Genomic DNA, 24,591 nt, shown 5'->3' on the forward strand with positions numbered 1-24,591 from the left:
GCCCCTTCCTTTCCACAGTGCCATCCTCAGCGTGGTTCTTGGGCTTGACACCATAAAGCATTTAGTCTTCACCTTTGCATAAAATGCACATAAGATGCCAGAAGGAAAGGGGCTTTTCCTCACCTGAGTACACCCAGCAATATTCTCTTTAGAGCTCATTTGGCCCATTGGCTGGGTTCTGTTCTTCCCACCCACCCTCACCCCATTTTAAGAGAGCCAGAGAAAGCAAGTCTCTGACAAAGGTCCTGAGATCGTGATGATTGGTTTAGACCCGTCATAAACTGGCCCCTTGCAGCCTGGTGTTTTGTTGCAGCGAACAAACCTGAGGATTTCTTAGCAAGGAAGAAAGGGTTGAGAGAGCATTGTGTAGTCACAACTGTGTCTATCATGGCTTGAGGTGTGTATGTACTTGGACCCAGTCTTCACAATTCTAGAAATTTACCCAGAAACTCATTATGGGCCAACTGAAAGATTTAGCTCCAAGGATGGTTGATATAGAGACATTTAATCACTTCTACACTTGAAAGTCCAGTGACAAGTTGTTCATATAAACAGTGGCACCTTCACACGTTAGGCTATTATTAAACCATGAAAAATAGTTTAGAAGACTATTTTGTAATGAGGAGAACATCCATGGTATAATACTCAAGTGAAAAAAACAGATTACAAAACTCTGTATTCAACAAAGGGTCCGGATTGGTAGAATGTATCTATATCTATTTATCTTAGAAGGATAAACACCCAGCAGTTTATACAGTTCTTTTCCTTAATCTTATTCTCTGAATTGTTGAGATACTCTGTGATGAACGTGCATTAGTTTTCCCCCAACTTTTTTATTTTGAAAAAATTTAAAACTACAGAAAAAAGTTGTAGTTTCAAAGAACAGCATTGTGAACACCCATTGTTATTATTGAGCCATATTTGCTAAATGTCTGTCTGTAAATACATAGATAATATATGTACATATTTTGCTGAGGATCAATTTGAGGATCAATTGGAAGTATGGCATTTTGCTTCTGAATATTCAGCATGTATCTTTCAAGAGCAAGGATATTCTATATAAGCACAGTAGAGTCATCACATTAAAAAATGTCTATATGGATGCAAAATTATTTTCTAATATATAGTCTCTGTTCAGATTTACATACTTGTCCCAGGAATGCCCTTAAGGCTGTTTCCATTGTTGTTCTGGGACCCAGCCAAGCATTGTACGGTGCATTGAGCTGTCTTGGCTCTGAGGTATCCTAGTCACAACTGTTTCCCAGTTATTGGTCTATTTACACGACACTGACATTCCAAACCAGTTATTTTGCTAAATATCCCTTAATAAGGATTTTTCTAACTGTTTTCTTATGAATGTGTGTGTGTGCTCAATCGTGTCCAACTCTGTGATCCATGGACTATAGCCCACCAGGCTGAACATTTTTGGAAGCTTAATTAATCCTGAATCCTTCTCAGTCAGTAGAAGAATCACTGTCATTTATCTCATTGCTGTGCTTAGTCACTCAGTCATGTCTGACTCTTTGCAACCCCATGGACTATAGCCCACCAGGCTCCTCTGTCCATGGAATTTTCCAGGCAAGAATCCTGGAGTGGGTTGCCTTGCCCTCCTCCAGGAGATCTTCCCGACCCAGGAATTGAACCAGTGTCTTCCGCATTACAGGCGGATTCTCTACCGGCTGTCTCATTATTGGTGCATTGATTTTGTCACTTGATTAAGATAATGTTCACCAGATTTATCCAGGGTGAACATGCTTTTCCCTCTTTCCAGGATTAACTAGTCTGGGAAGTGACACTCTGAGACTGTGTATTTCTTCTTTCTGTACATTCTTTTATCCAATGGTTCTAGCATCTGCCCAAATAATTCCTTTAGTATGCTGGCTGCAAAAAAAATAATAGTGAAATGAGAAAATGATAGTTTAAGAAAGAATATTATATCTAGAGCAATTGTGAGAGTGCTTTAGTAAAGGCTTTTCCCTCATACGACCTACTTTATTATTTTAAAAATTCTCATTATAAAGAGAATTTATTTACTAGAGATACTTTGAAATTCAGGAAAGTAAAATGTAGGGATAAAAATCAGTAGTTCCAGTAACCAAGAAAGTCATCAGTCTATTGAACTTTTGTTGGTGGCAAAGTTTCTCTCCGTGAGAAAGTCAGGTGAGGATTACATGAGCTTATTAAAAAATGTTCTAAAACAATATAAAAAGTGAGGAATCATCATTTTGTCTTTCTCCTAATTTGGAATAAATTATTTTTTCATAAAATTTAGCATACTTGAACAACATGATAGCACATTTTTTTCTTACCTTAAAAACTTCTGATAAACATAATTTCAATAAGCATTCCTACCATAATGTAAATAACACTTCCCTCATATTGTAGAATATGTAAACTTTTTAGAATCTCATCTTTTATAAATAACAGTTGGGAGAACAGCTTTGCATAAAGTGTTTTCATTTCTGCATTTCATATACTTTCCCAATTTACGTATTCTTACCAAGGGCTTCCCTCATAGCTCAGTTGGTAAAGAATCCGCCTGCAATGCAGGAGACCCCGGTTTGATTCCTGGGTTGGGAAGATCTGCTGGAGAAGGGATCGACTGCCCGTTCGGTATTCTTGGGCTTCCCTTGTGGCTCAGCTGGTAAAGAATCTGCCTTCAATGTGGGAGACCTGGGTTCGATCCTGGGTTGGGAAGATCCCCTGGAGAAGGAAATAGCTCCCCACCCCAGGATTCTGGCCTCGAGAATTCTGTGAACTATGCAGTCCATGGGGTTGCAAAGAATCGGACACGACTGAGCGACTTTCACTTTCACTTTCTTTCACTTTCAGCCACGTTGGGCTCGTTAGTGGATTCCGTATGGGACAGCCCACATCTAGAGAGTCAACCCAGACATCTAAACTGATCTTCCCTTTACCTCTTGCCTTCCAGGGCAGTTCCGGTATTGAAGGACTTCCGGGGGAAATAGGAAATGTCGGCCCTCAGGTAGGTGTGGCTGCTCGTGGGATGTATTTAATCTGCTTTTGTGGAGGAGAGAGGTAGGCTGGGGGAAAACCTGCCTTGTTTCCTTCTGTAAGGTCTCTGCTTCCCTCCCGTCCTTAGGACTCCAGAGGAAGAGGAGGCCTGCCAGGGCTGAAGGCCAGTGCTTGCTGGGAGAGTTGTTTTTCTGTTCCACATACATGGCTATTTCATCTAAGTCCTCTCTGGGGTCAAGGGGAATGCTGGTTGGGTTGTTGGTGGCTGTATCATCCTTGGGAAGTTTCCAAGAAGACAGGAAAGTTTATATGGTTCTCTGCTGCCTCCCCAACCTGCTATTTCATTTAGATGGAAAATAAGTTAATACCTCAGAGGGTTGCTTTTACCTCTGAAGTAATGATTTTTCCATTTAAAGAAGCGGGACTTTCAATGGGTGCATAAGGGGATCTCATAGTCACTAAATAAAGGTAAAAGACTGAGAGTTTGCTATTTCCAAAGAAAGAATGGTAGGATTTGCAGGTGGAATGGGACATCTCTGTGATTTTACTGAGCGCTTATCCAGTACCACTCACTGCACTAGATCTTCATTTATATGGCCTCTTGTAAACCTTTCTACAACCCCAGGAGTTATGAGCACCATTCGTTACTTTTTATGGCTAAGAGAGGAAATATCAGTTTAGCAAAGTGAAGTTGTTGTCAGAGGCCGCATAGCTTTGGATTCAAATCCAAAGATCAAGGTTACTTTTGGAAATTTTTGTACAAAGTAGAGTAAAATTTGTTATGTAGATTCCTTTCTAACAGATTCTGGTCATGCTGTGCTCATATTTTTTTCTAGAATTCTCTTGTTTGAGGATGAAGGAAAAGTCAGAGACTGATTCAAGTCATCTCTGAGGTTGGGAATGGGTGAGTGAGTGAATGTGCATGTGTGTCTTCAAGCCACACATATTGCAAAAGCATATCTATTGAGAAATCCCAAGTCTCACACATCCAAACAAGTTTTGTTGACACCAACTAAAGTATTATTTCTCGTAAAATGTTAAAACTTGAAATAAATTCTTAAATAGACCGTTTCTGTGCTTTGAATTCAGTTTCAACACTTGTGAAAGAAATAATGTCTTGAACTGTCCTTTTAGCCTATTGTTTTTATCCCCACACAAGGCATAAAGAAATAGACTGTGAGTTGACCAGGCTCAGTTTCGGAGAAATTCAGTGGCTCTACTTGGTGGAAGGAATTTCCTACTCTTGAATTATTTAATTCTTTTGCTATGCTATGTGCAGTTTATCTAAACAGCCATTGATAGAAGGTCTTCTTCTCAGATGGGTCTTGGGTTTTTGGATCCCTAAACTAAACTCCACCTCCTGTATATTTCCTTTTTATTTAATTTAAACTAGAGCTGAGCCTGTACATAAATTTAAAATCCAATTGCACTCACAAGCATGTTGTGAAAAATGTTTCCCTGCCTGTTCTTTCCCAGGTATTCAGGAGCATTCATTTTCATCCTGTGGGGCTGTTCCTTTTGGTATTTTTTGCCATTTTCCTAAAGAACATGCATCCTTTGTTATTTCTTGGTTTTCAATTTTAGATGTGTTTCTTTTGATTTGTTCCAGTGGAGAAGAATATTTTTAACCTGTCCATCTCCTACACATGCTGCTCCCCACCTCATCTTACAATATACGTATTTTCTCCACTATTGGTCAAATCAATTTGCTGTTCAGATGGTGGCTGACACATAGTACTTATAGCTATTTAACTTTGGTCTTCCTTGAGCCACCCTTTCTCCCCATTTGCTTTGTGTTCTGTTCAACTATTACTAGTTAATCATGAAGATCTTTGACAAAACTGATTGCCTCCAATATTCTCAAAAGTAAGGTTTATGACTGAATCACTTTGCCGTACACCTGAAGCTAACACAACATTGTAAATTAACTGTACTTCCATGAAAAAAGATTGAAAAATATATAGGCATGGAATTACAAAAAAAGAGTTTGGGCTTTGCTGTCTACAACCACATCATTTTCTGACGTGTTACACCATGGATGTCACTGATGTGATATGCAGATTAGGCAACATTTCATAACCAGTTTCAACATTTCTAGCTTCATGCCTCTAAAATCTGGTCCACATTTATAAATATAGACATCAACTCTTAAAGAACATAATGATTTAACAGTAGGGACTAACAGATGTGCTTCCCATTTATCTGAATGGTCTCAAAACTTATGAAACACAAATAATTGGTCCATGGATAGATTAATTCTGAGTATAGGATTTCTTCTGTTTGTAAATCTATATGAGTGATCAGTGATCTGGGCAACTTGTGAGCAGCATGAGAAAGAAGGCACCATCATTCGCAAAGTAGTTCCTCACCCTCAGTCATGGAAAATGTATCTTCTCTGTAGAAATGAAAGTGTTCATTTGAGGGAGGTATTAAATCGGTTACCAGATGAATCATTTTAACAGATCACCCCTTGCCTAGAAAACTAGCTTCATGTGTAAGAATTTGTAGGGTTTTAAAGTCAGTTTTTTTGGCGATTTTTTGGTGTGCTTTTTTGCTTTGTTCCAAAATGTCATACTTGCCGCTGAGTTCAACATATGCGTCTCCTCAGATGGGATAAAGGTCCTTAACACCAGTGAGCATTTAGCTCACAGCCCTTAAAAGGAGTGGATGAACTTTTAAGAACCAGTTATTATGTAAAATAGGAGTTAGGGTTGTTTAAACAAAGTGTTTTTGCTTCTATCACTAGCTTAGGTATTGGAAAGAGACTAGGAAAGACAGTAAGAATATGATTTTTCATTTTCCCAACCAAGTAGGTGGGACCTCCTTATTTCCTCTTCAACTCTGATCCTAGGATGACTGAACACACACTCGCAGATATTTTTTGTCTTTCTCTTACTGCTTTCGAGTGCCATCTTGCAAGGAAAACTGCCTTGCAGGAATGCTGAAGATGTATGAGTGAACTCAACTAAGTTCTCTTCATTCTGACAGGGTGTACGTGGAGAATCGGGTGAAGAGGGTTCCCAGGGAGAGCTTGGGTCTCCAGGATCACAGGTTGTATCCCTGAGCTTGTTTTTAGTGCTGAAGAATATTTGCTTGAAATTTTAACTTAGGTTCTTTGATAGGATTTGACATATATCAGGATGGTCCAGGATGCTGCCCTCCCAAAGGAAACTGCCTCCCAAAGAAAATTGTATAGCCTCTCTTCTGGGCAGGTTAAATCGCAGTAGCTAATATTTACTAAGCAATTACTATGTCCTGTGTATGGCCCCCAACACTTGTATTAGCTCATTTAATCCTTCAGTGGGGGAATTTTTATCATGCCCGTTTTACAGGGGAGAAATGCAGTGAGGATAGAAAAATCAGGTAAATTGGCCAAGCTCACATTGGCCAAGTGACAGAGATGAGATTGAAATTCAGGCAGCCTAGTTACAAATCTATGCTCTTAACGACTGCTTCTGAAGCTGTGTATGCAAATTACTTAAATAGTATTTACTTCATTAAAATTGGGTTCAGTTTGGCAGGAAAAATCAGCAAAGTGTTTATTGAGCATTAAGTATATAGAGGGTACTTTACAGATATGCCTGAGTCGTTCAGAAGTTCAAGTCCAGTGGGGCGTTGTGAACCACTGAGTGATAACCAGAAATTACACTTCCAGCCAGTTCTTTTGCAGTCTTCAAAGTGTAATCCAAATCTGTCATTCTATAAACCTCTTTGGAACACTTTCTGCATCTTTCTTTGGAAAGCTAAATTGTTCCCAGGGATCCTCAAAAGGAGAAATTTTAAACAACAGATTTTACTAACACATTGAATCAATCTCCATAATTTTGAAACTTGTATGAGTGTCAGATAGTCATTTGTGAAGGTTTATGCTGTCTTTTTGACTTGACTAAGGTGCTAACAAAAGAAATGGGTCTTCAAAGTGTAATTAGAGATTGTATATATTTTATAATAGAAAGTATTGTCTGAACCTAAGGGAAAACAACTGAGAAATATTCTTGGCTTTCCTTTTTCTCACTGGTTTAATTCAAATGTGGACCCCACCTCTCCCACCACTGTTGTATTCTGGACTTCCTCTTTAAGTTCACTTTATTATATGGCTGAACATAAGGGGAGCTGATCATGAGTAAGATAATCCAGAAAACCTCCCTTGATTCTCACCTTCCCACTGGGGTGTGGATAGGATGGTCTGTTTAAACAGATCATTATAATACCTCACTCAGGAGCATAGAAGCCAGGATCAGTGCTTCTAGTGGGAAAGCATTTCTCAGAAATGCTGAAGAAAAATTAAAATGTCAAAAATCAGTGAAGTCAAACAGATTGGAGAGAAAATGAAGAACTCCCCAGCAATTGCCCAGTGAGATTAAGCCAGTTAAAATGTGTTTGGTTTCTTGATAATACCAGAATGCAAACTCTTGCCCTCAGCCCTTGTGTGGATAAGGACATAGTTGATTTTTCAAAGGAGATCAGTATCTCAGCTGCTCTTCTCATTTCTCTTTTAGGACTTAAAATTTTTGAGGATTTAAAATTAGTTGAGTGAAAAAAGTGATTTTTAAATTTTAGTGTTCTTTAGATTCAACTGGAGAAGTGGCTAAGAATATAGATACTGCTTAGACAGAGGGAGTGTGGAATGAATGAGCTGCGGGTGCTTCTGGGAGCAGTGGCTGCTTGACTCCAGTGTGATGAATCCGACTGTGATGGGTCAGAGCCCCTTAATTGGTGCTTTAATGGGCATCCGAGGTGATTTTATGGTTACATGGAAAATAAATAACTCTATAAAAACTGGTTGAATTTTAATGTCATCTCTGGACTAGGGACCAAGAGGAAGGCAAGGACCACCAGGAGGTTTTGGAGAAAAAGGCTTCGTGGGTGCTCAGGTGGGTTTGACAAACTCACGGCTCAACACAGCTGCTCATTCCCCATGGCCAGCATAGACCTGTGTGTCCCCGGACAAATAATGTAAAGATACACTGCTTGTTCTGGGATCTGTGGGTATCAGGACTTTCTAGAAATAGTTAATTTGAGGAAATAGACTCTGACCACCAGCTATGTTCCCCTTGTACTCTCAGGGTATGTAGGGTTGTGGGAATACAGTAATGAAGTAGATTCAGTTTGAGCCACAAGGGTGTGTAACACAAGCTCATGCTTACCTGTCGTACAAGAAATAGTACTATCAAAGGGGCGTAAATGGCTGATTTATTCCTCATAAACATATAAGGAAACATTACTTAAAATCATCCCAATTTTATAGAAGAGAAAACTGAGGCTCTAAGGGATTTAATGATTTTTCACCTGAATGGTAAGTGGCTGAACTGGCCACCAACTTGGGTCTTTCTACTGCCTGTTTAGTGCCTCCCCCAGTTGCTATCCCGTGGTTAATGGAAGGGTCAGATGAGGTTGAAGCAGGTGATGAGAAGTGGCTTCCTATGGAAGGAGGTTTTGAGACAGCTTTAAAAACCCAAGCAGCACCATTTGAGCCAGGTATTAAAGTATCTGGAGATTCAAAATGGCCTACACCATATCTCTCTTGGTTGGCCAAGGTCAAGTCCTATAGCTGATCGTATCATTTTTGTTCTCATTTGATCATATTTCCTGTTTGGAGTGGGTAGAAGTTCAGACATTTGCCTTCCAAATTTCTTAGTCAGAGGGTGTCTTTCTCTAGTAGCCAGGTGATTGCCCCTGTTCTTGGTATCTGGAGGATGTGGCCTCTTGCATATCACCCTGCTCCCTCACCTTAGTCCCCTGCTCAGAGGTTAAATGTGCATGTTATGCTCTTTGGAGGATAAAATTAATTATATCAAACATCAGAGCTGATTTGGGTTTTGGTCTTACTACAGGGGAATCCTGGGCTTCCAGACCCAAATGGTTCAAAAGGAAAAGATGGACCAAGGGGAATGAAGGTAAGTGTCAGAAAGCACACTCTTTCTTGTGCAGCTGGATTCTTTCATACGAATGTCTCCTTACATGATCATTTCCAGCGTGAGAGTCTGACGGGCTTGGTGATGACACTGACTCTTCATTACCTTGTAGTTAGATAGATGGAGACCGAGAAAGAAAGATGCTTAGACAGCCATATAGAAAGATGGATGGATAGATGGTCACATACATCAGTAGACATGGACATATCGATAGTTAGATAGACATACAGACTCACCACCAGTGTAGATTCACATTCTCACACCTAGAAAAAGCCATAGTAATATAAAATTCTGTAACTGGTGCTGCATACCTGGTTTGTTAATTTTCAATACCAAAATCTTTACTGTAATAAAGTTATCTGTATTTCTCAAAGTCTAGAGGAAGATTTGACATTAGACTGCAGGATGATGTCACGAGGACTTAAAAGGAATGTAAAATCTCTAAGGAAAATGACATAAAATTGATTGAACTTAGAAAATTAACCTCATGTTTGCCTTTTATTATAAAAGGAAGAGCTTGGTGATGTAGGAGAAAGAGGACTGCCAGGTCTACAAGGACGAAGAGGGCAACCTGTAAGTCTAGTTTCTCTGTTTTGGACTCCTGATAGAATTTCATGTCACTTGTTCTTGCTCCACACAAAATTCTAACATTCTTGATGAAGACTTAGGGTTACGAATATGGCATGAATCATCAGTAGAGCCTTGTAAATCTCCATAGTTCAAAGATTCCCAGACTCCTTATGCCAATAAAGACTCCAAAGCTATCTTGGGATTTATTGTTGGAGAGGGAGGTTCCAAAAAGACTCTTCTGTTTGACAGATATTTTATGAGCATTTGAGTCTTCAAGAATGCAAAGATGTTCAATGAAACATTTTTTTTTTTCTGGAAAAACAAGTAAGACAGTCAATCAGAGTTGCAAACTTTTAAAGGTCTGGGTTTGATTATTCAGAGCCTGGCATCATCTCTGGAGACCAAAGATGATCTGCAATGCTGTGCCTCTTCACCTTAGTCATTACTCTGAAGGTGAGAGCAAGTTAGTTAGTTCATGACCATTTTCAACTCTACCTCACTATTACAGAGTAAGGCCATCATTCTAACTCATATTTCTGAGATTTTTTCATTACAGTAGGAAGGACCTGCTGCTGTTTTGCCCTCAGTATTGAACTTGCATTTTTTCTTTTTTTTTTTTAGCAAGCAGAAGAAACAAAAACAGGCCTAAGAAGCTTAAACTTAAATGTGGAGAGGGGAAGAAAATAGGATTACTGTCAAATGCATCTACACGCAAGTCAGATGATAAAGTTAACACTGTTGATTAGACTATCTTGACTTGAAATAATGCTGGCCTCTCCCTGGAACAGGCCACACTGGAGAGCAGTGCCTTTCTGGACGGTGTCCCCTCAGAGGGGACATCTCCAAAACATACATTTTGGGCCTCTGGAGTTACAGATGCTGAAGGCCTTGCCTGTCCTTGAGCAGAGCAGAGCTGGAGTAAAGCAACTGAGCCTCATTCGCATCTTTTTCCACCTTCAGTAATTTATTCCTGGCAATTTTTTTTTTGCATTCTTTTTCTTTCTTTTCTAAAATTTCAAACTTTCCCTCTCAGGTCATTGCCATGACTTTTGTGGCTTAAAATTTAAAAAAATCTTCTCAGTTGGTTTGGGTACAGTCTTTGTCCATTCAGCAAAGAATAGATGGAAGGTTCTGAATTGGCTCTTTATTACAAGATGCTCACTGTCTAAATGCACAGCATAGATCCCAGTAGAATCGTCAACATTTTCACAATTGCCATCGTCATCACCTCCGTGTGGAATTCCACCATCACCGCTTCCACTATCATCAGTGCCGTCACCATGACCGACATCACCATCACCACCACATCACCCCTCCCCTACCAGCACTACCAGTACCACAGCCACCTGCAGAGGCAGAATAACGGCACCCCCTTAGTCTTTCCAAAAAGAAAAATCATGCTGTGTAGATGTTATTATTATTCCCATGTAACAGACAAGGAGGTCGAAGCTTATAGAGGTTGAGTAACTTGGCCAAGGTCACTTATAGAACCACTGTTGTAAGTGGAAGAAAATTCAGGTCTGTCTGGGTTTATATCGTATGGACCACATTGGCTCTATCCATCCCTCCTCCCCCAAAATTTCTTTATCCCTAGAGATTTACAAGTTCTGAAGCTTCTTCTGTTGTGATTTTATCCTGCAAACAAAGCAAGTTTAGCCCAAGGGGAACTTTGTACAGTGACTTGGATTCCTATAACCAAGATAGCATCTTGCTGAGGTCAGAATCTTGCTGAAGAGGTGGTCAAAAAATGAACACACACACACACACACACACACACATATGAACTTACTTATCTTGTGGTCTTTTAAAGTTTTAAACCCTTGTCCCCTCCTTATCCTGTGAAGGACATCTAGTGTTTATGCTGTAGAGGTGGGAGAAATCTCCACCAAATCCCTCCAACCTCCACCAAGCCCCTTCTGCCTTCCCTACTTCCTTGCCCTGCTGGTTTGTCCAAGAGTTCAGAGAATATTATTGACCAAGTGTGGTTGTGGATGACTCCACAATTCATCACGTATCTTTTTCTTAGGGTCTTTCCGGTCCAAATGGATATGGACATCCAGGAAGAAAAGGAACAAAGGTGAGTGTTACCTTACAGATTATTCTCAGCTAAAGGCTGTAGTTTTTTTTTTTTTTGCTTGACTAGAATAAGAGTTAATATCCAAGTGGTGTACCAGAAATGGTTTCCGTGTATTTTTTTTTTTTATGACATATATCGTAGCTGCCAGAGTTCCCTCCTTAAAAAATAAAGGCTGATTTTGTCACTCCCTTATTTAAAAAACAAATTCCTAGCCCCACGCTAGCACTGTGCATGCCAGGCACTGTGCAACTCCTTGTCTCTGGGAATGCTCTTGCCTCGATTTGGGATGGCCTCCCCATCTCCTTCTTTTGGACCATTTTTACTCACTTTCTTAGGCCAACTCAAGCATCAGCTTCTTTCTGCTGATGCCCTGTTGGGCTTCCCCGGACAGAAACTGTGCTGCTCTCTGTGTTCCTAAAGTCCAGGGTCCATGTTTCTACAGTAAGCTTCCCCATCTAGATTGGATTATAATTTATCCCTGCAGTTACCTCCAGTTTGTGAACTTGCCAGCAGGCTTGCATCGTATTCATTGACAGAAAAGCTACGTGTTTTATTTATTTATTTCTAAATTAATCTATCTTTAAAACATTGCCGTGTGGTTGGTTTTACACTGCCGTGTTAGTTTTAGGTGGACAGCAAAGTGATTCATCTACCCATCTGTCCATCTAAAGCCAGTCCTTTTCAGATGCTTTTCCATTATCGCTTGCTACAAGTTTTTGAGTATAGTACCCTGTACCGTAGACCCTTGCTGATTGTCTATTTTATGTTTAGCAGTGTGTGTTAGTCACTCAGTCGTGTCCGACTCTTTGTGATCCCATGGACTGTAGCCCGCCAGGTTCCTCTGTCCATGGGATTCTCCAGGCAAGAATACTAGAGTGGGTAGCCATTCCCTTCTCCAGGGGATCTTCCTGACCCAGGGATTGAACCTGGCTCTCCTGCATTGCAGCCAGATTCTTTACTGTCTGAACCACCAGTAAAGCCCCCATGTTTAGTAGAGTATAAATGTTAATCCCAAACTCCGCTTTTCCCCTTTGGTACGTTTGTTTTCTATGTCTGTGAGTCTGTTTCTAATAATAAATTCATTTGATCATTTTTTAGACATTTTATTCATTTTTGTTTTGCTGGAACAGAGCCTGGCACTGAGGATAGGTGCTCAATAAGTATACTTGAATATTTCCCCTCCTATGTGAATATAGTATTTTAGCAAAACCTCAGGGACAGAGGTTTTGAAGCTTGGAAGCCACATGAAGCTTGAATCAAATGTCATTCGCTACCATTATTCTGGGGGCTTCAGTCTACAAGTTACATTTCTTGCCTCACAAAATAACAAACCCCTGGGCCGCACCATGGTGCTCAGCTGCTGAACAGGACTCTGGGCTGACTCTTCTGCAGTACTCTTGTTTCCTTGCGGCTGCCACATGGCACCACTGCCGTTTTATCAATCAGAAACGAGCCCCGAATGCCGTCAGTTCTTGGTGAATATCTGTGGAATGATGGAACATCTTGTTTAGCCTTGTCAGTGTACAGATAAGAATATGGAGATTCAGAGAAGTGAAGCAACCTACCTAAGGTCACACAGCTTGAGCCAGATCTGAGTGTAGAAGCTAGCCTTTGGAGGCCCATCCTGGCAAATTAAATCTGTCTTCTCTAAGCTAGAGTTTGCAGAGAGGGTATTCTGGGTGGAATTCAAACCGGCACGTTTGGAGCCGCATGCCAGCTTAAACTAAGCACAAGGGTAGCCCGTGTCACTGTGATACAGTTAACCCTGTGGGACACAGGGCTGCCGTTTACATTTCCCGGCATTGTTTCCTGGCAAGACGTCACAGTCTCCCTCAGGGCCCTTATGCTGCCTGGCCTATGACCTTTTCCTCATTGGTTCACTCCCCTCCTCTCCAAGTTGACTTCTTCATACCCTCCTTTCTCCGCTCAAGCCTCCAAGACCTGCTTTCTCTTCTACGTTTTCAGCAGGTGACTGTGCCTCCTATTTCATTAAAGTAGATCAGTGAGGAGAAAACCGCGGCGTGCATCCACCACCGTGAAGGCCGCCTGCTTGCCTCCGTGCTTGCTTATCCCGCCTTCCCTTGCCCTGGATGAGAGTCCATGCCATTATCTGCCTGTGAGCCTCCTCTCGCCTCTTGTAGACCAGATTCCATTCTTTGTTTGTTTGTTTGTTTCCTTAAAGCCCTGGCTCTTGCAACAGTCACCTTTCTTCCCTGCGTCATTAAATTTTCTTCCCTTGCCATAGACCATTCCCATTAGTATACAAAGAGGTGGAAATACCCCTCATCTAAAACAAACAAACAAACAAACAAACACATTAAAACAAGAAAAACACCCAAACCAAGAAAAAAAAACCCTCTCACTTAACTATGTACTCCCATTGCCCCATTCCTGTCTGATAAAACTCTCTGCAGGAGCAGTCTGTACTAGTGGTTCTTACCCAGGGGTGATTTTACCCTCCAGGAGGCATCTGGCAATATCTAGAGATGTTTTGGTTGTCTGAGCTGGGGCAGGAATGCTGCTGGCATCTTGTAGGTGGAGACCAGACATGCCGTTTTATGTCTGTGATACACAGGATAGCCCTTCATGGCCAAGAACCATCACATCTAAAATGTCAGTAGTGCCAAGGTTTGGGAACACCTCCTTCTCTCCTCTGGTTCTCTGAAGCTGATGACAACTGAGCCTTCACTCCTTGGCCCTCCCCTCTCATGACGTCTGCTGCAGTCATGGTAAATGTGTGCCGCGTTTGAGGAACAGTGGTGCTAAGTCCAGCGGTCAGTTCTTTGCCCACATCATGCTACGTGTCTCAGCAGCATTTGACAGCGATGATCACAAGGGCTTGTTCTTTAAACCTTTCCCCACCCAACTTCCGGCACACACCACTTCCTTGGTTTTCACTGGCTGCGCTTGGCTGGACCTTCTCAATGTTCTCGAGCGCTAAATGTTGAAGACTCGAGATGACTATATCATCACCTTTCGCTCCCCCGTTAGTTATTGCTGAGATGATCTGATTGATGGCATCAAGTGCCATCCGCCCTCCAATCTTCAGTTTATTTCTCTCCTGAACCAGTCTCTTAAGTTCCAAATATGTTTCCCTTGGTTATCTAATAGGTACATGAAAATTGGCATGTCCCAACCAACTTTTTACTTCTTAAATTTTCTAATCTCTTATTATGGAAAAATCCAAACATATATATAAGTGGAGGTACGAACATAATGATCCCTCTTCCGATGTACACATTACCTAGCTCAAACAATGAGAAACACTTGGCCAGTTTAGTTTTATTTGTGGTCTCACCCACTTTTCTTCACTCCCCTCCCAATTATTTTAAAGTACATCCCTGATAGTGTATCAGTTCAGTCGCTCAGTCGTGTCTAACTCTTTGCGACCCCGTGGACTGTAGCACGCCAGGCCTCCCTGTCAATCACTAACTCCTGGAGCTTGCTCAAACTCATGTCCATCGAGTTGGTGATGCCATCCAACCATCTCACCCTCTGTCGTCCCCTTCTCCTCCTGCCTTCAATCTTTCCCAGCATCAGGGTCTTTTCCAGTGAGTCAGTTCTTCCCATCAGGTGGCCAGAGTATTGGAGTTTCAGCTTCAGTATCAGTCGTTCCAATGAATATTCAGGACTGTATATTTCATGCATAAATATTTCAGCTTGCATTTCTAAATATCCTTTAAAAATGTACAATACCATCATCACACCTGCGTGCATGCTAAGTCACTTCAGTCCTGTCCAACTCTTTGTGACCTACGGACTGTAGCCTACCAGGCTTCTCTGTCCATGTGATTTTCCCAGGCAAGAATACTGGAGTGGGTTGCCCTTTCCTTCTCCAGGGGATCTTCCCAACCCAGGGATGGAATGTGTTTCTGTTACATCTCCTTCATTGGCACTGGCAGGCAGCTTCTTTGCCACCAGTGCCATCTAGGAAGCAATGATGCTGATAGCTTACGGTGGGTGGTGCTGCCAGATTTCTGAGCTCTGAAGGATACAATTTCACTCCACGACCAAAGACAGTCTCAGGCACCAAAAGCTTTGTGAAGCGAAGATTTTTATTTAAAGTGAAAGTGAAAAAGAAAGAGTGAAAAATCACGTCTGACTTTTCGTGAAGAAAAAATAAAAAGAAAAAGTGAAAAAGAAATAGTTTCTGGCACAGACATCAGAAAGTGGTAGAAAGAGTACCCACTCCCACTATTTTAAGCAGGGCATTGGATACTTCTCAACTGGCTGCTGAAAATAGAGAAAAAGAATACCTCGAGGTCGTAAGAGCTCCCCCAGACCCTTCCCCAAGGCAGACATCCTGAGATAACTGGCCCGAGACTAGCCAGGGAGAACAGGTTTGAGGCAACGTCTGGGGGCGAGGCAGACTGTTGCTGTGTCATCAGGGGGACAAGTCTTGAGAAAGAGGTCCCCAGGCAAGATTTGTTACAATTACAGTCATTAACATAGAGCCTAAGAAAAGCATTTCCACAAGTAAGACACTGGCTCACTCTGTAATTATCAACTCCAGACCTAAAGAAAGGCCAGTTCTCGGGCAAGATGCATTGTTGCACACAGCTTAAGGAAAGCGTGAGCGAGAATGTTCATCTCCTCCTGAAAAGGCCCCGGACTCCCAGCCTGGGTTAACTCTCTCAATCCTTTAATATCAAACATGCAGTCAGTCAAAACTGATTCACCTGCCCGTCACCCTGCCTTCCCCAGCATGGGAAGTAGAGACTGCATCCTGCCAGTTACTCACGACGGATGCTTGTTTCATCTTTAATGTCTCCTTCTCTCCCTGCCTGCATTTAATCCATCAACAAATGTGGGTGAGTCCATCTTCAAAATACATACATGGGGTGAGATTTCATCCCATTTCATTGTGGCCAGTGCTGCCGCCCAGGCGAAGCCAACATGCTGTGCTACCTTAATGACGGTCATCGCCACCTGACTGTTCTCCCTGCTTCTGCCCTCCTGGTTAGCTCTGCTTGAAGGATCCAGAGCCATGTTTAAAATACAGAGTCAGACTATGTCACTTCTTTACCCAAAGCCCAGCCGGGGCTCCTGATGGCATTCAGAGTTAACTGTGCTGTTCCGTGACCTACAAGACTCTCTGTAATCCACCCTCCCCACCCCCTTATTCTGTGTCACTGTTCCTCAAACTTGGCACCTGTTCATACTCTTGTCTATGGTTTTCACATACTCCTTCCTCTGCCTGGATGCTCTTCTTTGGCACACCTGTTTGGGTCGCTTCCATAATTCTTACTAGAAGAATTATGGAAGAATTCTTTCCCCAAATGCCACCTCTCCAAAATGGTTTTGCCTGACACCCTTATATAAAATAGTTACACCCCTCACCCTTACATGTCAATATCTATTCCTTAATCCTTTTTTCCGGAATAGCATTGATCTCACCCTGGCAGAGTGTATGTCCCTTTCTCACTAGCAGGTGAGATCCCTGACGGCAGGATCTTTGTTCTGTTTACCATGGAATTCCCAATGCCTAGAGACATGTCTGGCAGACAGTAGGTGCTAAATACATACTCGTTGACTGAATGCTTGCTTGGTAGCAGTATGTCTTTGGTCTGACAGTGATCACCTACTTTCCTGTAGCAACTCAGTGGCCCTTCCCTTGGTTTCCATTGGATCATACCTCTGGTTACTTTAACTGATAGATAAAAAATGCACAAGGAGAAAGTTTCGTTACACAATATATCAAGGAAGGAGGAAGAATTTGTAAAAGTCATGTGCACAGTGTTTTGCATTAAATTGTAGAAGAAAAATATGGCCACTAGGGAGTAGCTGAAGATAACAGCCGTGATCATTGTTTTTTCTGGCACTTGTTTCTGAGTCTGTTTCCTCAAAATTGTAGTTTCTTCTTTTCTCCCCAAGGAATGTCAAAGAAAGTTTTAATCATATGACACTAAACGAAGCCCTTATCTCGTTTCTGCCACTAGGGTGAACCTGGATTTCCCGGCTACCCTGGTGCACAAGTAAGAAGATATCTTTTTGGCCCTGACATCTGGTATGCAACATGTATCATTTGTTTGTCGTTTATTTTTCTTTACACTCATGGTTCTGCTTTTGATCCTATTAAGGGAGAAGATGGTGACCCAGGCCACCAAGGAGAGAAGGGGGCAAAGGGAACCAGAGGGAAGAGGGTAAGAACCAAAGGAATTTCCCTGTGTCTACAGAGGCCACATCGTGACTCACAGGACTCTGGGTTAATGGATTTTTTTTAGCAGGAAACCCATGTCTTCCTCAGAATATTCTACACCTCTCTTGGTCACTCCCCACTTAATGATAATTAATAAATTATCATTTATCATCTGAATGCAAATGAGCTCACCAAACCATAACACAGAAAATTCAAGTTGGAGTTTCAGTTATGCAGTATCAACTTTTTAAAGAAAAGCTTCAGGGATACCCTTGTCTTTGGTAGATCTAGGCATTATTTGAAAAATGATGGCTTAGCTGCAGGACAAACATTACTGTTTCTTTAAGATTCTTCTAAGCCTTGACTTTCTCTTAGTTTTTCTAGGACTAGGCTCTTAAGAATGTGGCTGCCCTCTTGGTGTTCTTAGAGTCATGTTTCCTCTGTACTTTAGGGAGTCTACCATTAAAACCATTAAAACCTTCATGTTTGGAAGATTCTGTCTTGAAGATCCACAATCACTGGCAGCCCTTCTTGGAAAAAGTAATTGGTGGATACCCAACACCTTGGAGTGCTTAGCTGATGGATAAGGGGCTTCCCTGGTGGCTTTCAGATGGTAAAGAATCTGCCTGCAATGTGGGAGACAGATCCTTGGAGATTGATCCTTGGGTTGGGAAGATCTCCTAGAGAAGTGAATGGCTACCCACTCTAGTATTCTTGCCTGGAGAATTCCATGGACAGAGGAGCCTGGCAGGCTACAGTCCATGGCATTGTAAAGAGTCAGACATGACTGAGTGACTAACACTTTCACATTAGAGAGTAAGGTCTTTAAGAACATGGACTAGGGTTCAGGGTAGAAAAGAAGAATGGAAAGAGAGTGTGTATTGTCTGGGCACCCGATGACTGGTATTTTCATACACTTGCAAGGACATAAAGAAAAATTTGATCTATGTCTAACCAGACTTGCTGTTGGCTAATATTGTTGTTGTTCAGTCACCAAGTCATGTTTGACTCTTCATGACCACATGGACTGCAGTACTCCAGGCTTCCCTGCCCCTCACCATCTCCCAGACTTGCCCAAGTTCATGTCCATTGAATTGGTGATGCCACTCAACCATCTCATCCTCTGTTGCCTTCTTCTCCTTCTGCCTTCAATCTTTCCCAGCATCAGGGGTTTTTTTCCAATGAGTCAGCTGTTTGCATCAGCTGGCCCAAGGACTGAAGCTTCAAACTTCAGCATCAGTCCCTCCTATGAATATTCAGGGTTGATTTCCTTTAAGATTGACTGGTTTGATCTTCTTGCTGTCCAGGGGACTCTCAGGAGTCTTCTCTAGCACCACAGTTTGATCGGAAGCATCAATTCTTCAGTGCTCTGCCTTCTTTATGGTCCTGCTCTCACTTCTGTACATGACTACTGGAAGGACCATAGCCTTGACTATACTGGCTAATATCACCTTGCTCAGTTAAACTTCTCTCTCTTGTTTAAAATTTAAAAAGATAAAGTGTCAGTTACATGCAGATAATTCAGTAGCAGTTCAAATACCTGTAAGATAACCAGCGAGTCCGTGGACAGCATAGACTTCTTCTGAGACACTAAAGATCAGAAGCGAATAGGAACTTTTCCATTCTCTTGATGCCTGACCCTCAATACTCATTTCTTGCATTCATTTAATTATATGACCTGGAGTCTCAGCTGAGGACTGAGACATAGTTTAAGGCTCTGTTTGGAAGTATTTGTGTGAATGCACACACATTGACTGCAGTTAAATATGTAAAGTGGGGCCTCAAGTGGTTCTCACAAAGAGATACCTCCCCCCAGTCTCTATGTCCCACTCCACTAACTGGTCCACACAGACTCATTAGACCTTGTATATATGGACAACTTGGAATCTCAAAGTGGGTCTATTGGTCTTAATCAAGCTGTGTTCAAGGGGGATGCTTACTCCTTTGGTCTGGTCATTTTCAGGGTAATGCTGGACTTCCTGGATTTGCTGGAACTCCAGGTGACCCAGGCCCTCCAGGACCAGTGGTAATACAGACTTCTCCTTTCTTTTATTTGAAAGTAAAAGTGAATAAGGATTTGATGAGAGGCATCTCCAAGAAGAAATAAACGTTTAAAATGCACAGGAGAAGGTTTATAGGGAATAAGCCAAACTTGCTTTAGAGGACGTTAGCTTCAAGTCCTTACACAGTATCAGTTCAGTTCAGTCGCTCAGTCATGTCCGACTCTTTGCAACCCCATGAATCGCAGGCCTCCCTGTCCATCACAAACTCCTGGAATTTACTCAAACTCATGCCCATTGAGTTGGTGATGCCATCCAGCCATCTCATCCTCTGTTGTCCCCTTCTCTTCCTGCCCCCAATCCCTCCCAGCATCAGGGTCTTTTCCAACGAGTCAACTCTTCGCATGAAGTGGCCAAAGTATTGGAGTTTCAGCTTCAGCATCAGTCCATAGTATTTATTAAATATAGATATTTTGACTTAAATGTGGGGCAGATGTTAGAGTGGCTGAAGATTCATGAATCTGTCTAAATGCAAAAACAATACATAAAGTTCACTGGAGAGTGAGTTTGTCCTTGTAAACAAGATGAGTGACAACATTTATGCAAAAACCAGGAAGAAATCCTAACAAAATATGACATTTATAAAATCTTTCCTGCATGGACAATGTTACAGGTCCACAGATACTTGTAAAATTCCCTGAAAGATCACTGAGTATGAAAGAGAAAAACTTGAGGTGGTTGTCATTTTGCCTTCTCCTTCATCCTGCGAGGCCAGACTGTCATCCATGAAGGAAGATGCAGTGAGTCAGCAGTGGGTTGAACCCGGGATCTTCACTCCAGTTTAGTGTTTGCTGGAGAGGTGCACAAAAATCTCAAACATAGATTAAAAAATCTTAAAAGTAGAAGGACCACCATGCCCATTTTACAGATGAAGAAACAAAGGCTGAGGAGGTTATAGTGAACTGCAGGAAGTCACAACTGACTACCTCACAGAGTCCGAATGAGAACAGAGAACTTCAGAGTCCCAGGGTGGCTGGAGCCGGGTGGGTCTGTTGGGACGGTTTCCAGGGGAGACTTGTGTGTGCTCGAGAACAGGGTGGTGGTGGGTGGGAGGAGAGGGAAAGGGGAGGGCTGGGGTCCACTTTAGCACTGCCTATCAGTGGTCCTGGAATCTCAAATGACGTTTTCCTGATTTTGATCCTCAACTGTGGCTTGCTCTCGAAATGACCTGGTCTCTTAAGGGTCTTTCTGTACCATCTCCCTGGGCACCCTGAACTCTGAGGTCTGGGACACCTCTCCTAGACACTCTGACTTGCTTCCTTAAGGAGTCAGACAGAACTTCAGGCCCAGAAGGGAGGCAAAGAGTGGTCTCTGTACCTTGGTAAACTTTCTCAAGTTCTCTTGCCAAGTCTTCAGAATAATGTGCTGGACTTCCAAAATCTTGCGTTTGAAACCCATTTCTGTCTTTTCCAGGGAGTCAAGGGTCCCAAAGGTATGGTAGATATGATGGTAGGTGAAGATTTTTTTTTTCATATTTTCAAGGATCTTTCTTATTTCTTCAGACATACAAAGCATAGTTATTTTGTATTCTCTGAGTATTCCAGTATCTGAAATGGCTACAGAATCTGTTGTTTCTCCTGGGTGTGAAGATTTTATTTCTAAACTTTATTTTTTTTTAAACACAAAAATTTCCACCTTTGCAAGGTAGAAATCTGTAAAAATTCTTTAGTTTCTCCTCTTGTAAGTTCTCTTGATATTTTAAAGTTTGTAGACTTTACTCCAGTTCAGCTCAGTTGCTCAGTCGTGTCCGACTCTTTGTGACCCCATGAACCGCAGCACACCAGACCTCCCTGTCCATCCCAACTCCCGGAGTCCACCCAAACCCATGTCCATCGAGTCAGTGATGCCATCCGACCATCTCATCCTCTGTCGTCCCCTTCTCCTCCTGCCCTCAATCTTTCCCAGACCAGCATCAGGGTCTTTTCCAATGAGTCAGCTCTTCACATCAGGTGGCCAAAATATTGGAGTTTCAGTCTCTTGATATTTTAAAGTTTATAGACTTCACTCTAGTTGGTTATAGCCAAATCAAGTAAAAGGAATAGAATAATATTTTAAACATTTAAACAATATTTTGAAGAGTGGAATAATATTTTAAATCTGGATGTTTTTGAGTAATATTAGTTGGCATCAAAGGAAGACTTTGAGGCCTATTTGGGAAGATGCCCTGGAGAAGGGAAAGGCTACCCACTCCAGTATTCTGGCCTGGAGAATTCCATGGACTCTATGGTCCTTGGGGTCACAAAGAGTTGGACAGGACTGAGCGACTTTCACTTTCTTTCACTTTTCACCCCTGTGCAAAAAACAAACAAGTCTTTTTTGTGAAGCTCAAAAATTGCTTATTTGGTATTCATCTTTCTCTTTTTGACTCACTTCACTCTCTAACATATATATACAGAATCTAGAAAAATGGTACTGAAGAATTTATTTACAGGGCAACAATGGAGAAACAGTCATAGAGAATAGACTTATGGACTTGGGGAGAGGGGAGGAGAGGGTGAGATGTATGGAAAGAATAATGTGGAAACTTACGTTGCCATATGTAAATAGATAGCCAATGGGAATTTTCTGTCTGGCTCAGGAAACCCAAACAGGGGCCCTGTATCAACCTAAAGGGGTGGGATGGGGAGGGAGGTTCAAAAGAGAGGGGATATGTGTCTACCTGTGACTGATTCATGTTGAGGTTTGACAGAAAACAGCAAAATTCTCTAAAGCAACTGTCCTTTAATAAAAAATAAATTAATTTAAAAACGTGCTTATAGAGTTTTTATAAGCCAACACATAGTATAGTACAGGCCACTGTGTCTTATGGCGCCCCTGAAAAGGATTTCAGCCTTATGATTATTTTTCATGTCCCAAGTGCAAAAGTACAGTGGGGGGAGGTAGGGAAGGGCGTGGAGCAACTGAGGAGCAGAAAGTACTGGGGTCGATTGGAGAAGAGGACAGAGCAGAGAGGAAGGGGTCAAGGGAGCCATGAAGGGTTCCAGGGGAGGTGCTGGGGGTAGAATGTCTTGCCTGTCACTCTGAAGAAATGTTACAGGAGTCACTAATGTAGAGACCCAAGAACTGAAGGCATTTCTCTGCCTTTTGTGCTGAGATTCCTGGATTAAACTTCTTCAAAATCAGATTTGATTCCATTCCTTTGTGAAGCAGATTTTTTAAAAAAGAGGAGTTTCCCTTATCTACCTATCTCTAATAATATGGGCAGTGTATTATATATAAAATATTTAAAATATCCACTGGATCCAGAAATATAACTTCTGGAAAGTTTCATCTGCTGTGACAAATTTGGGGTTTTCTGCTGTGGATTAAAAAGCGTCAGATAGGCACTGATTCCTTATAAGCTTTCTAAGTCATGAGGGTGAGGAGGAATATGCTTCAAATTAAATCCTCTTTATTTTACCATCTTTCTAACAGCCTTGTGAAATCATCAAGTTCGCCCGTGAAAATTGCCATAAGTTGTTCGAAAGGCTCGAAAGGAGACAGCGCTGTGAAGTGGGGATGGAACATGCTTTGGGAGCATAAGTCACCTGGGATTTGGAGAGGCATGGTCCATCCTGGAAGGGTCTTACAATTTATAATACATTCGGCTCAGTTCCCCCTTGGGTAAGTAACCTTCTTCAACATGATCTCAGAAATGAAGTGGATGATATGGAGAACAGTATGGAGGTTCCTTAAAGAACTAAAAGCAGAGCCACCACACTGTCCTGCAATTCCACTCCTGGGTGTGTATCTGGAGAAAACCATAATTTAAAAAAATACATGCACCACAGTGTTCATTGCAGCAATATTTATAATAGTCAAGACATGGAAGCAACCTAAATGTCCATTGAGAGATGAATGGATAAAAAAGAATGTGGTATTATAGTGAAGTGGTCATATTAAGTGAAGTAAGTCAGACAGAGAAAGATAAATCTCATATGATATCCCTTATGTGTGGCATCTAAGAAAAAAAGTTATAAATGAACTTACTTACAAAATAAAAATAAAGCCACAAACATATGAAACAAACTTATGGTTACCGAAGGGGAAATGGGGAGGAACAAATTAGGAATTTGGGATTAATATACTGGCTCAGATGGTAAAGGGTCTGCTTGCAATTCAGGAGACCCGGGTTCGACCCCTGGGTTGGGAAGATCCCCTGGAGAAGGAAATGGCAACCCATTCCAGTACTCTTGCCTGGAAAATCCCATGGACAGAGGAGCCTGGTAGGCTATAGTCCATGGGGCCGCAAGGAGTTGGACACGACTGAGCGACTTCACTTCACTTCATATATAAAATAGATAACCAACAAGGACCTACCGTATATAGCACAGGGAACTATACTCAATATTTTGTAATAACCTACAAGGGAAAAACATGAAAAAGAATATATATACACATGTGTGTATAACCGAATTACTTTGTTGTACACCTGAAATGAACATGACATTATAAATAAACCATACTTCAATAAAATGAGATTAAAACAAATGAAATGGACAAAAGGCATGCTATCTCAACAACGAAGAATCATTCCACTACAGCATGGCCCCTCACACAGTGGTAATTGCATACCTGCCTTTCTTGGTGCTTCTTAACACACAACAGGCAAAGAGAAGCTCTGTTCTTTGATTTCATCCATTTAAACAAGGGAGATCAACAATGAGCCTTCAGTAACTAATGGACCCTTTTAAGTTGACATTTGGGTTTTAAAAATGGAACTATGAATCATCAGATCTGAAGTAATGTTTGTCATATTCCCAGATTGAAATTCATTGACCGTCTTCAATGTACTCCAGGATACTTGCACTCCACAGTATCCACTGGCGATAGGAAGTGAGCATTGACGTGGCAAGTTGCTTAGTTTGGGTTTTC

General features: G+C 41.7%; 1 protein-coding gene across 1 annotated transcript in view; it reads left to right on the top strand.

The window, feature by feature from the left end:
* Positions 1 to 23,666, top strand: part of LOC122675233 (collagen alpha-4(VI) chain-like) — a 29,243-nt gene extending 5,577 nt beyond the window's left edge. Inside the window, exons 4-15 of the mRNA XM_043873657.1 lie at positions 2,933 to 2,986; positions 3,104 to 3,139; positions 5,965 to 6,027; positions 7,788 to 7,850; positions 8,811 to 8,873; positions 9,402 to 9,464; positions 11,488 to 11,538; positions 17,478 to 17,513; positions 17,619 to 17,681; positions 19,641 to 19,703; positions 21,151 to 21,186; positions 23,152 to 23,666. Coding sequence (XP_043729592.1) covers positions 2,933 to 2,986; positions 3,104 to 3,139; positions 5,965 to 6,027; positions 7,788 to 7,850; positions 8,811 to 8,873; positions 9,402 to 9,464; positions 11,488 to 11,538; positions 17,478 to 17,513; positions 17,619 to 17,681; positions 19,641 to 19,703; positions 21,151 to 21,186; positions 23,152 to 23,259 — 699 coding nt within the window. The 3' untranslated portion in view covers positions 23,260 to 23,666. The remainder of the gene's footprint in view (positions 1 to 2,932; positions 2,987 to 3,103; positions 3,140 to 5,964; positions 6,028 to 7,787; positions 7,851 to 8,810; positions 8,874 to 9,401; positions 9,465 to 11,487; positions 11,539 to 17,477; positions 17,514 to 17,618; positions 17,682 to 19,640; positions 19,704 to 21,150; positions 21,187 to 23,151) is intronic.
* The last annotated feature ends 925 nt before the right edge of the window (positions 23,667 to 24,591 follow it).

Source organism: Cervus elaphus, chromosome 19 (assembly GCF_910594005.1).
Source record: "Cervus elaphus chromosome 19, mCerEla1.1, whole genome shotgun sequence".
In the NCBI taxonomy this organism is placed as follows: domain Eukaryota; kingdom Metazoa; phylum Chordata; class Mammalia; order Artiodactyla; family Cervidae; genus Cervus; species Cervus elaphus.